Here is a 14207-nt window from a genome sequence, read left to right as displayed (position 1 = left end):
GTGACAAAAATACTATCTTTTTCAACATTGCTGTAGTGTGGTTATGGTAACCTGTTTATGGCTTAATTAAGTTTCAGTGACATAGTGTCGCAAGTTCAAAATACAAAATATAGCTCATCATTGAAAATAGAAGCATTTTAACCGGTTCGTTTTTTGATAGTTGTGGAGCACCAAGTTCATGAAGTCATAAAAGAAATCAGGGACCACTTATTCCCATTTTACATATCAACCTTATTTCCCTAATGTGTTAGCAACACATATCCAAAATTTTAACGAAATCCGTTGATAGTAAGCTTTCCAAAATGAAGTGAATTTAAAACATCAGTGGTGTACCACTTTTTGGCTTATACCATTAGAAGCATGTACGCGTCATTGATACTGATGCCACCAATTGAACGAGAAGATTTGCCCCTTCATTTTGCATACCACTTTGTCCAATTTCTTTTTCTCATTTCTTCACAAAATGCAAAAAATGCAAATGGGTGTAGGGGTGTAGTACCCCTTTAATCCAGTTATATTCAACACATCGACCACCAGAAAAGAATGCAATGATCCGCTGAGATAAAAATGATTGTGTAATGAATGAAAAAAAAAAAAAAAAAGTGAAAATGTATATGTACAGAATTGCTGTTTTTAAGAGAAAACGAAGAAACATGTCCTTACCTTGTGGTGTATACCATGCATTGCCATTGCAAGATTTAAAGAGGGCTGTCAAAATTATTAAAGCAAGCAGAGTAATCTTCTACATAAAGAGTTGCTGTTCTTGCCTTGCCTGGATGGGAAAGCGTTTATGATATGATGTCTATATCGATATGCCTGCTGATTCATAGAATAATTATGGTAACTGAGTTGATCATAAATTTGATTGCCGACAGTTATCAAAACAAGTGGTTGAATATGATGAGAACAGTATGAAACCTGCCTATACAGCTTATTCGCCAAAACTTGATTTACATCCACAGTCCTCAAAATTTAAGGATCTTTAGGATAAATGAATATTTACCCGTCTAGGAATTAGGTGCATACACCCCCCCCACACCCACACACCCATAAGAACACATACCACCTACTCGTATGTGTGTCCAACACGTGTTTTTTTTTGACAACTGGGGACTTGTGTGTCGACTGGGGACTTTTATAGGCCAAACTCCTACCAATCGGGGAGCTGTTTGTTTTTGTGTTTAGTACAACAGGGGACCTCACCCTACCCCAATAAAGTATCCATTTGTAGTAATGCTTTTTATATATATATTCGCCCATAGGGGGAGCCCTAGCCATAGGAATAACGATTGGGACGTCCCCACTTGTAGGTAAAGTCCCCAGTTAGTGGGAAAGGCACCCACAAAAGTCCTCGTTCGGAGGGGTTTACGAACTAATACCCTACACACCCCATCCCTACACACACACATACACCCCCCCCCCACACACACACACATACGAAATTTGTATGAACGAATACATTTGGACCACCAAAGCGGCATTACAAATCATTACATGAATAAATTACAAACAACATGATTATAAACTGGAATGGTTAATTCAATTTGACGTACGAGACTGTTTCGCAGTCTCCAAATGATGTTAGTTCCAATCATGAGACAGAGGCATACTTGGCAACAGCATTGGGAACAGGTTTCGGAAAACTAAGTTTCTTCAACCCACTTCGGAAACGGAAATGTACATGGCTGAGTGACCCAATCACGAAGACAAGGATTTTGCAATCAAATCCGCACAGTGTGAGCAAGTTACAAAGTGGAGTATACTTTGGACTGTGTGTTGTAACTTTCTTCAATGAAAGCATCGAAAGGACAAATAACTTCCAAGATGAAACACTTAATAAATGTGACTTTAGAACCTTCTTGTTAGAGGCTATCCGTGTTCTATAAGCTGCATATCCTATCAGCGACTCCTCGACTGCTATACCTTGTTTAGGTTTTTCAAAAGAATGCCTGCATGTGCAACCATGGCTGTTTCAAAATAGTCCGCCAAAGTCATGCAGGTAACTCCAAGGTCGTGCATTGAATTGGTTTGAATGAGGAATACTACGGGAACCGGGCTTTTGGATAACCTCTATACTCACAGATTGTGATTCCCTGATATCAATTCAGAGTCTATTTCAGGTGTGAGGCGCAACATAGGAGATCCTGCGTTCAGCTGACATGAGGGTTTTGATTGTATTGTGCTCAGTCAGGAGAGTGGTATTAGCGGCGGAACACAATCAGACAGGTACTCGGGAACACTTTTGGCGAGGCATATGTGATGCGATCAAGCAAAATCAGTCGGAAGTCGGAAATATTGACTTTGCGATATAGCCAAACAAAGGAAATATTTCCTTTTGTTTCTTGTTGTTTTGGAAACTCTTTAATTGCTCATATCTTTGGAACTAGTTGTTCAATTTCAATGGGGGTTTCTGCAAAATGCAGCTTTGTAAATCCTTGTTACTATCCTATAAGTAGGCATGTCCACTAAAAATTGAAGTACTTTTAAATTGATTCAGACCTAACTTATTGGCTGGGGATTGATGAAAGAAACATTTTAGCGTTTAAATAATCTTAATCGGACGTTTCATTCCAGAGATATGGCCTTTCGAGTGTCACGGTTTTATATAGGGCTGCTAGAACATGTTAAAAAGTTAAAGTCCAAAAAGGAATACTAAACAGAAAGTGCAACTTTAAGGTACTTTTTCTTAATGTATTTATTAACTAGCGTTATCTGGAACATTATATTTGCTTATAACAACATGAAAATAAGATCATCCTGAAAATTTAATCGATTTTGTTGACATACAACAAAATATAAGACCTCAAAACCCATGGTTTGTTTGGTGAAACCTCAAGCATGATCATAGATGGCCGCCATGGAAAATATCTCCATAGAGGAGATGAACAATAAGTGCATTATTTTAAATGAATAGCGGTAGTCTTAAATATCTTTTAAGGTCAGCACATTTTATCTTCAAAAATTATTATATTTCATCATGGCATAAGTTTGGTAACATTAATCACTACCAATTTTGAGAAATTTGCTCCAACTCAAAGGTTATCTTTACTACATTGAGCAATACACTGTGTGTGCATGGAAGCCATGATGGATAGCATATGAAATGGACATGGTAGTGAGAAGTGCACGGGGAAGTAAAAGATTTGAGATGGGCCGCGGTAGGCTTAAACATTTTAAATTTCTTAACATCCTGCACATTTTGTCTTCAAAAATAGTTAAATTTTATGAGTATGTAAGTTTGCTTGTATGATTCACTCCAAATTCGGAGATAATTGCGTTTGAACACCTGATGCACGGAATGGTGTCACTTCAACCTGTTGTAGTTCTCATCTCATTCAATTTCTCATTAAAAAAGTTGATCTCTTCATGAAGGAAGGTCCTCTCTATTTACTGACCAAACAGGAAAAAGTTTGGTTAATGTGTTCTGGTGGAATCAGGAATTTCTTGAAACACCCTGGTATAGGCCTACATTTGGATCAAAACAAGTATGTACGCCATTTAACAGGCCTGGGATTTCTTGTATCGATCAGTTTCTCCATAGACAATACGTGTGTGAGTGCACGCGCGCACACAGTAAATGAAGAATCGTTCTAGTGGAAACTGTATTGACAGTGGTCATCCCTACTATAAGAAACTGAAACTGATATTTCCGAGTTCCGACTGATTTTGCTTGATCGCATCACATATAAACACAGTGACTAAAACTTTGAAAGTGATGCGCTCTTCAGCAAGGAGTCAGTACAACTGTTTTAAGTATGTGCTAGCATGACCATATTGGAGGGATTTACATATCAGCTTCTCAGCCCAATTACGGATGCGCTGTAATCTTTGAATGTATGCTTTACAACAACCAAGAAGTCGCCCGTTGCCATAATCGATCTTGGAAAGGACAGGGGCATTTATGACCAAGTGACAAGTGTCATAATCCAAGTACCGACGTATCCGGGATATGTTGCGAAGCTGGTACGTAAGGTTAGAACAAAGAGTCTTGACGTGAATGGCGATAGACATTTGACAGTCAAAATATAACCCCTAGGTTACGCACAGAATCTGAAGGACAAATGGATTTGTCCCCAACCTTCAAAGCAACCGGTATCATTGAGCGCTTCAGGTGTGGAGTAAACTCAGTTTTGATGTCATTAAGTTTCAACATATTCATACTCATCCGAGCCTTACACAGCTATCGGTGTGCTCGTAAGAATCATTCTTTATATCCATGAATTGGCATGTTAGTATATATTAGTGAGTTGGTGTCCTTTGGACACAGGGTGTTGTGATGCGTCTAGTGCCTTAGCGAGGTAGATTAGTAGTAGCATGTAGTTTAGTGCTTGTAATTTTCTGTTTTCAGCTTCTGCCGCTGGCTAGCCGTAAGGCGAAAAGGGAAGCAAAGTACGTAAACCTTCCCCTGTAAGTACATAGCCTCTCCTACATCAAGACTCTTACAGTGCCTCCCAGCGACAACACACGGTAACTGGGTACCCCACGGCCCCAGGCGAAACTGTAAGGGATCTCGGAGCAGCCTTGGGCCCGAGATGCGGTGTGCAGGCCCACAGGCGAGTGGACATGCCCTGGCGCCCATCGACCAAGTCCCATCAGCTATGGGTCAAATAGCTGAGGTAGTTCACTACCTCAGGCGGTTTTGAGATGCAATCTCTTGTCTCCGACAGAAGGGCGTTTCATAATAGTTAATACTATATGGATACGGTCAGTGAACACAAGCAGGGAGTCCTGAGACCTGTACAACTTACCACATCTGGTTGGAGACGGAAGTGGTAAGAGTGAAGGTCGTTGATAAAATTATTTCTCATTATTATACAGCGTCCACAAGACAACTGTGAGAAGGTAAACTCCTATGTTAAACCATTCTGTAGGAGTTGCGACCGCAGAATTAAGCAGCAAAAGAAAAACTATGACAGCAAACCTAAACTACACTAGGGTTAGAGTCCCTACAAAAGCATCAACTCCTGGAGCTGACACGGATTCTGATAAATCAAATGATGGCTTGTCCTCAAAGCCGCAAGGAAGGGACAAGGCTGACATATGTGGAAGCAAAAGGAACTGCAAGAAAATTGTCACAATCTCCACCATGAATGTGAGGACCATCAGAGAACAAAGATGAAGCGAGGAACTAGTGTGCAGCTTAATGGCATACAACATAGACATCCTAGGGATACAGAAACATCGTATAGTCCACAAGGAACCAGTCAGATATGAGAATATTCTTGGCCAGACGTTAATTACAACTTCAGCTGTCAGAAATAGAGCAGGTGCAGCAACTGGCGGAGTTGGCATCGTTCTCAGTTCTAGTACAAAAAGCTCACTAGCTAGCGTGACACAATACACAGACCGTATCCTGGCTAACAACTTTCAGGGTAACCCAGCAACAACAGTAATAGTTACCCATTGTCCAACTAACATGAACAATGAAGACAACATTGAAGCACACTATGACAACTTAAGAAGAGCCATTGATTCCATCCCAGCTCACAATGTCCTTGTAATAGTAGGAGACTTCAATGGTAGAGTTGGAACTGGAGATGCAAATTATACCTATCATAACACAACCAACAGAAATGGAAAGTATATGGTAGATTTGGTAATTGATAAAAACCTCATTATTGCTAATACCTACTTCCGAAAGAGGAATGGAAAGCTGTGGACGTACATGAGCCCAACGGGAAGCAAATATCAACTGGACTATGTTCTGATTCGGAAAAAGTGGAAGAACAGCTTGCTGACCGCTGAAGCTTATAGCACCTTTTCCAGCATAGGAACTGATCATAGGAGCGTATCAGCAAGGATCAGACTAAGTCTAAGAAAGAGCAAGGCTTTGTCAAGAAAGAAACACTACGACTGGAGGGTACTGTGTTCAAACATCAAGTTACAGCAGCAATACACAATTGAGGTACGCAACAGATTCCAGCCTCTAGAAGACATCAATGAAAATGCAACCGAGCGATATGAGAGATTCATAAGCGCCACTACAGACGCAACAGAGAAGATCATCCCTGTTAGAAAGAAAATCAGGAAGGCGTGCTTCTCAAGTGATCACAGAGTAACAACAGCAAGACAGAAAATCAAGAAGGTTTATGAGACATATCAAGAATCCACAACCGAAGACAACAGGCTCAGTTATAATCAGGCAAAGTCTGAACTAACCAGGCAATAGAGGATGATCTCAACATCAAGCTGAGAGAAGTTGAAATGGCTCATGACAACTGTAAAGACAGTCAGAGTTGGAGACTGATTAATGACATTACAGGAAGAAAATCGTCAATGAGGGGCCAGCTGAAAGGAGCCACTCAGATGGAAAGAGTTAACAACTGGTATCATCATTTCAAAGACCTACTAGGAAGTTCCCCAGATATAGAGGGAGAAGACGATATGATAGAGCCCATCACAGATGATCTCACGATTGAGGTTGGTCATTTTAGCCATGAAGAATACACAAGGGCAAAGACAGCAATAGCAGAGGGAAAGAGTAGTGAAGAAGACGGCATCCCATCAGAAGTCTTAAAGAGATGTGACCTGGATTACCTGGTGCTAGGATTTTGCAACGATGCATTGCTGAAAGAAAGAATGCCTGATCAGTGGTCTATTCTTAACATAATCCCAATACCAAAGTCAGGTGACCTAAGTCAAGGAGGTAATTACCGTGGCATCAGCATATCCTCAATAGCGGCCAAAACCTTCAATAGGTTGATACTCAACAGGATAAGCCCCAAGGTTGATGGACTTCTGAGAAACAACCAGAATGGCTTCAGAGTGGGAAGAACTACTGTCAGCCACATACTGGCTCTTAGAAGGATAATAGAAGGAGTGAAGGCCAAAAACCAGCCATTGTAACATTCAATGACTTCCGAAAAGCCTTCGACACTATTCACCGAGGCAAGATGCTACAAATCCGCAGAGCCTATGGGATACCACAATAACTTGTGGATGCCATTAGAAGGACATACAAGAAAACCAGAGCCAAAGTGGTCTCCCTTGATGGAGAAACTGAGCTGTTTGACATCGCAGCCGGCGTTCTACAAGGTGATACCCTGGACCCGTATCTGTTTGTGATAGTGCTTGACTATGCTTTGAGAGTGGCTATAGATGGCAAGGAAGAAGCACTAAGATTCCAGCCTGAAAGGAGAAAGAGCAGACGAGTTGGGCCAGAAGTGGTAACCGACCTGGACTTCGCTGATGACATCGCCCTACTGTGAGAAGAAATAAAACAAGCTCAGGAACTGCTACAAAGGGTAGATACATCAGTCGGAAGAGTCGGCTTAAAGATGAATGCCACCAAGACAAAGTTCATGTCCTTTAACCAAGATCAGCAAGTTAACATCAGCACAAATAATGGTACACAGCTAGATGAGGTGAAAGACTTCAAATATCTCGGAGCATGGATGGCTAGCACAGAGCATGATGTCAAAACACGCAAGACAGCCTCTTGGAGAGCATGCAAGAGCTTAAGTAAGATCTGGAAGTCTGCTCTACCAAAGAATTTCAAACTGCGGGTCTTCAGTGCAACAGTGGAGTCTGTGTTAACGTACGGATGTGAAGCCTGGACCATAACTCCCAAACTATCTAAAGAGCTGGACGGCTGTTACACTCGTATGCTTAATGCAGTGTACAACATCCATTGGAAACAGCACATAAGCAACAAAGAGTTGTGTGGAGACCTCCCAAGGCTCTCGGAGAAGAACAGAGAAAGGAGAACACGCTTCGCTGGCCACTGCTTCAGGAGCAAGTGTGCACCTGTCGCCAACCTGATAAACTGGGCACCCAAACATGGAACAAGAAACCCTGGTAGACCACCCCTTACATATGTAGATGTACTCAAGCAAGACACCGGACTGGAAGCATCTGACTTGGTAACGGCGATGCAGGACAGGAGGATATGGAGAGCTGTCGTGGTTCGGGAAAACAACCCGAAATAAGCAAGTAAGCAAGTAAGTAAGCGGTATAGATTGAAGAATCATTTTGAATGCTTCTTTGGTAAAAAAATGATGCTTTCAGAAAAAGTTGCATTTTCAACATCCCATACATCTAATGTACAAACCGTTTTCGATATCATTTCGTTATGAACACGGCAGAGTGCCGAATACGCAAAATTGCTGTTCTGAGTAAATGGCGTTTGAAAATCTTGGTACCATTCCATTGGACCTTCTAAAAATTTAGAACATTCGTGAGCACTCATTTGAAATGTATATTATAGAAGTGAATGTACACGAATTATTGGCAATACTTGCATGTTCTGAAATAATAATTATTGATACAAGGTGTCCCATAAAAAAGGTTACATGTAGAAAATGTACCGCATTTTGTGATGGTTCAACAAAACAATGTGATTTTTTCAGATATTATTTATTCATCCTTCTTGTAACTGTTTGCTAAGTTTCAATTTCGTATCTTAAAAGTAACTTAACTTATGAGCGCAAGATGACAGGTATGTCAAGAGCTGGCTAACCATCAAAATATCGCACGAACATTGAACACAAGCACTGAGATTTTTTTCTTTATTTAGAGGTTAATAACTGCGCATCGGTTATTTGGAGGGCATTGTGAAAAATCTAAACATTTTGCATTTGGAACCGAGGAATATCCCGAGGGCGCAGCCCCGAGGATATTCCGAGGTCCAAAGCAAAATGTTTAGATTTTTCACAATGCCCGACATATAACCGATGCAAAGTTATTAACCTCATTCATAACTTTCGTCACTTTGATCTTTAAAATTAACAAAATAACACAAAATTTTCCTCAAAAGTTTGTAAAATAAACAATTCTTACATCTTCCCTTTCCCAAAATCGATCAGGCTAAAACAAAACGACCAATAACAAAAGTGCGTATCAGAATCTGTGCAAATATGGTAGCGCGCAATCCAAATACGGCAGCCAGCGCGCGCGCAGTTCGTTGGACGCACAATACGGCGCACGCAGAAGTCAATTGTGTGCGACATTGGAACAATTACTCATTTTGCGGTCAATTGTGAGATATTAGAGAGATTGCGGAGAGGCGTTCAATGCAAACGCCATACGGGTTACGGATTTCTGCATTTTGCGGTAGAACGTCATAGTCCCGTTCACATCCAAACTAGCCTCCTACACAGCCAGTTTGTGTCGGTTCTAACGCTCGTTGTTCCTAGTATGTTCGTGATAGCCGCATAGAGTCTGACCCAAGACTACGTGTAAACGCAATTGCAATCATGATGGCGCTATGCTGAGACAAATAATCTAAAGGTAATAGCAGGGGGATGACACTCACCTCATTTGCATGGCAAAATTACCCGTCTCCTCTGCAGCCAATTTGTTTTCGCTCCATCGAAATCAAGCTGGTCACGGAGGAGACTACCTTCCTTTGTGTTTGTTCATTTGTGTATGGAGAGCCCTTCTTGGAGTCCGTTTGGTCTCAGCTAGAGTCCGACGCTGTATTGTACTAGAAACACCTTCTCTGTGAATTCGCTAGAGAAAAAAAAATAAAAACTGGTTTCATTACTATCTGTTTTAAAGTAGAAATTCACCTTCAGGCTTCAATATCTCTTCAGTTATGGTCATGATGGTAGCCTGATGGTGATCATCACAAATATGAAAAAAAAAAAAACAGATCATAGTGTCAGGAAACAGCAAAGGTGGGTAATCAAGAAAACGGACGTTAGTCCACTCGATCTCTATTTCTTTCTTTGTTTAACATGTATCTTGGACACACGCTTGGGTCATGGAGCAGACTGAAGCAAAATGATGGAGCAACGAAAACAAATCACGTTTTTAGGCAAGTTACGCGCGTGACACAAAAATAAGGGTAGTTTTCTGAAACTGAACAAGTTGGAAGTAGGCCTATATTTTCAATGTTTTTAGTCCAAAAGTGGTAGCCTACATTTGTTGCATTTTTACTAGGCAAAAACTCTTTAGGAGGTAAATTCTAGGCCTATGCCTATAGGCCTATCACTACTGAGAGGAAGTTTTGGATTAGAAAACGGACACTTCGATGAGAAACGGCCACTGATGAGAATTTAATTTTCTCATTCTTCTTTTGGATGACAAAATAATAATGTTTATTTTGAGCTCAGCGGGGATTACCAATTTTCACCAGTTTTAATAAGACAATAACGATTGACACACACACCAGGAAGTTTCTCATCCAAAAGAATGAGAAAATTTAAATTCTCACCATTTTGGCCGTTTCTCATCAAAATGTCCGTTTTCTCATCCAAAACTTCCTTTAGTGTATTAAGTTAGCTTAGGCCTATTGATCCTAAATTTGCTGGTAGGGTAAAACTCGTTTTAGGGGTGTTTAAAAAGTCATGCGTTTAGGCCTACACTATCATACTTGAGTGCCCCCCACCCCCGGTGAAATTTGGGACTCATTTGGTCACCGTCCTAAGCGTCCTTGCCCACACGAGTCGCCCAGGAGTAGGCCCTACCCGGCATTATTAATTATTAGTGCTTAGCCCTAAATACAGTCGCGTATCGTGTTGTCAATTATCGTTACTTGTGTCCATGGATATGACCCTATGTATAAGTAGTCTTCATAGAATTCACACAGTCTATGCCATGTCATTTACGGATACAAAGAGGATAATAATGTTGAGGGCGCCCACAAAATCTTACACCGTCTTACACAATGTTCCAAGGCAAAGTTCAGTTTAATATTTACTCATCGTACAAATACAGACGTTTTATTATGTTATGATGTTGTCTGGATGGGTGGACAGTTGTCACACTGTGGAAAAACAACAACCGGGAATCCGCATTCATTTACAAATAGCATTAAATTAGTATCACATAGTGCAGTGGAAAACCTTAATTCTTTCATCAAAAAGAAATGAAAATGACCAAAAACGGATCCACCTGTACGCCTATAAAATGGGCACAGAAATTTGTCTCAAATATGAATGAATTTTAAGAAACATACGGGATATGATGAACCAATGACCTGACGCCATGATAGCAGGCTCTATTAGTTGTTTTATATACAATGCATATACCGTGTTGTCATAATACCAATATTTGGCATAATATATAACGACTAATATTTAGTATTGTAAATATGCAGTTCATATGCACAAACGAACACTGATCTTTATGATATTCAGGTTGTTGTACATCTCATATAACATGTCATATAGGAGGTCATATGTGTTGACCTTCTCCTATTGTATTTGTTCATCTGTGTATGGAGAGGATTAGCGCCATTAAACGCCATTTGAAACTCCATCAGTATTAGGGCGTAGTTCAGTGAACTCACCAGATTGCTATTCCAAGTACTTTGATAAATACAGATAATATGTATTGATGGGTCGAGGCGATTGCATTGAAAACCTAATACATTATTCATAACAGTTACGTAATCAATCGATAGTGCGGACACTTTTCATTTGCAACCACCAAAATTCGTGATCTTTTAGCGTTGGACAAGACACCACGTGAATAGAGTGCCCTCTCAAGAATATCAACTCTCTGGTAATAGGAAGCACCCATTGATTCACCTTGGGTGCATCGAACCAGAGAAGATTATCTTTTATCGAACTCCTTTCCTCGGTATTGATATGCAAATACGACTGGCTGTATATATAATGCTCTAAGCATTCAGTCCAGATTAGCGATATTTGAGTTTTGTGGGCTATTGGAAAATGAGTATAGGCCTATGTTCACACGTGTATGCTATTTGTCGAAATAATCTAACAGAGTTTGGTGTTGGATGCCTAGGAAGTCTTATTCGAATAACAAGAAACAAACTCCATTATCATATAAATAATACACTGTTTACTTTCTAAAGCAAAATGAAAATAGATAATCTAATATGCCTAGTTACTACCCAGCAAACACAAATATATTACAGAAAACGTTAAATGTCGGGTTAAAGGTTATGTGAGGGTCAAGGGCATTAAAAGTTTTAATAACATAAAAAAAACCTTTGTTCTAAACTTGCTGATAAACGTTCTAACACAATAGACACTTAAATATGTTTGCCAAATGATATTTCACTATAGCATTTCGAATTTTGCCTTGAAATGTTGTTGTATTATTTTTTCAGTATAACACGAGTTTTCATGATTTTTATATAAACATACATCGATATGTTATCAAAACGTTTTAACTAAAACCAAAAACACATGCATTATCATGTTTTAAAAACATTTTGGAGTTTGCTGAATAGTACCCATAAGCAAAACACTTTGACAGCTGTTTAATGCACAAGGAAAAAGCAAGGCGAAAAATAGCGTTGCACGAACTTCTGTTCCCCGTCCCAAACAGACAATTATACCGCATTTATGCCGTAACACGACACAATCTTGCCTAAAACGCCTCTTCGCAAGCTGATTTTTGGACGGCATTTTCCACACACAAATGAATAGGCAATCTACCCGTTCGAATTCGCGTCGAAAAAATCGAAATTTGTTCACTTCTTCTTGTCTATACGAGATCAAATTTTAACCCCAAAATGGATTTTATACATGTCGGACTCTACTTGTTCTATTAGGATACTTTGATTCGTTTCATAACATGATAAACATAACATTTTTCTGCATTTTATAATGCGTTTTTTTGTTTTTTTGAAACGTCATTTTTTGCTACCAACCGCAACGTAATCGCCTTATGGTAATTCCACGATTGACCAATTCACAATAGATTTCACCCTCTAGAGGGCATAATAACCGATTTTCGACTAATGTAGCTTGCCGTTCGCGTTCCCGTGTCACGTTTCACGTAAATTTCGCAATCTCTCTATTAATGACCTCGATTTGCGTTCGCGTTTTCACAAATAATAAAATATGATTGGATCGCACGCATCGCGTTTATTAATGAGGTTATGAATATATTTTATGTTTCTCTTATTTTTCATTGTTGAACTTATTCCACAAAAGAAACATATTGAAAATTAGATATTGTACACTGAATATAATCAGTTTTAGAGCTTCTTGTCTCTTGGTGGTAACAAATAAAGGAAGATGGTCATTAGAGAAGAACACGTTTTTTGGTGAAAGCAGTTGTGCACACTGTATCCCCTGTCATCAACATAGTCAAATGAATAACAATCTTTTGCATTTAGACCTTCCTTGAATTTTGTTGACTTGAAATCGCTGCTGTTTGTTTTTACATTTTTGACTGAAATCTTGAAATAAAATTGAACAAGTTTTATTCTGTTTTTATTAGAATAAAATACTGCATCTGCCATGCTATGGCTTGGCCTACTCAAGTACCCCGCCAAATGCACGGTGGCTATGACGGCAGTAGACCGAGCCTCATGTTGCATTACGGTATGTCACGTAAAGAGCTTGGTCAGGAATGCTTGGAATGCGGGCTAAGTACGTAAGTTGTGAACTTGACATTCACAGTGGTACTAGTAGAGGGTACATAGTTTATGTCACGAAAAGGATATTTATATTTGTTTACATTAACTTAGATTATTTTCAAAAATTTACATGTAACCTTTTTTGGGACACCCGGTATTACCCTTAAAACGCATTTTAACAGCTATTCGGCTTTATGCTGTATCCAAAATGTCTCTACCACTGCGCAGAGAGAGGCCGAATACGCATTCAACTACGTGTAAACCAAAGCACGCATTTTTGATTTGGGGCATTTGTGTAGAATTTACTGATCGTCATAAGGCTATGTAGACTTAACTTGCCAATGCTCATTAAGTTTGAGATTTAGATAACTTGACCTTTACCCCCTTTTACCCCTCCTGCATTAGAATAATCTTATTAGAATGACAAAACTAGACCCTCTTCTTGGACGGCAGCGGACATCGCTGCTCCCCACGTAAAAATCATCGTCACTTTCATCTGCATCTTTTGTTAGCTCAGTAAAGTAGTCGTTGTTTTCACACTGCTCCGAATTACACAGGTCTGTGTATGGCAACTTCTCTGCTCTGCAAGAGCACCTGTTTGAAGCACAGTCTGATGTGCATTGGCATTTGGCCATCTCAAGTATAGATTTGGGTGCTGGCAGGACACTTGTAGTTAACAGCACCAATTTATTATTTGTGTTCTGTACTGGATTCAAAAACTCTTTGACAGAAGACACTCGCTTGACTTCGACACATACTCTGAGGATATGTTGCTTCAAAGCAAGCATACATAATTGGTGGCAGCCTTGTACTTTCTGCCATGTGTGTGCAGAGAAGATACCATCGTAGTTCAGGTATAGCTTAATTGCATACTTATTCCCTTAGGGCAGTATACTGAGCACACAAACACGGCTAAAGTAGAAAC

At 39.8% G+C, this 14207-nt stretch overlaps 1 protein-coding gene across 1 annotated transcript; it reads left to right on the top strand.

The window, feature by feature from the left end:
* Positions 1-5143: 5143 nt before the first annotated feature.
* LOC140145125 (craniofacial development protein 2-like) lies at positions 5144-6169 on the top strand. The gene has a single exon (XM_072166905.1). It carries the CDS (start codon positions 5144-5146, stop codon positions 6167-6169), a length of 1026 nt encoding a protein of 341 aa, XP_072023006.1.
* Positions 6170-14207: the final 8038 nt, after the last annotated feature.

The sequence above is a fragment of the Amphiura filiformis genome, chromosome 2 (assembly GCF_039555335.1).
Source record: "Amphiura filiformis chromosome 2, Afil_fr2py, whole genome shotgun sequence".
In the NCBI taxonomy this organism is placed as follows: Eukaryota; Metazoa; Echinodermata; class Ophiuroidea; order Amphilepidida; family Amphiuridae; genus Amphiura; species Amphiura filiformis.
Note: the sequence above shows the minus strand (reverse complement) of the source record. Positions and strands in the feature narration are given on the sequence as shown.

Coding starts and splice junctions, on each gene's coding strand:
- LOC140145125 (XM_072166905.1), top strand. CDS start 5,144: ATGGCATACAACATAGACATCCTAGGGATACAGAAACATCGTATAGTC.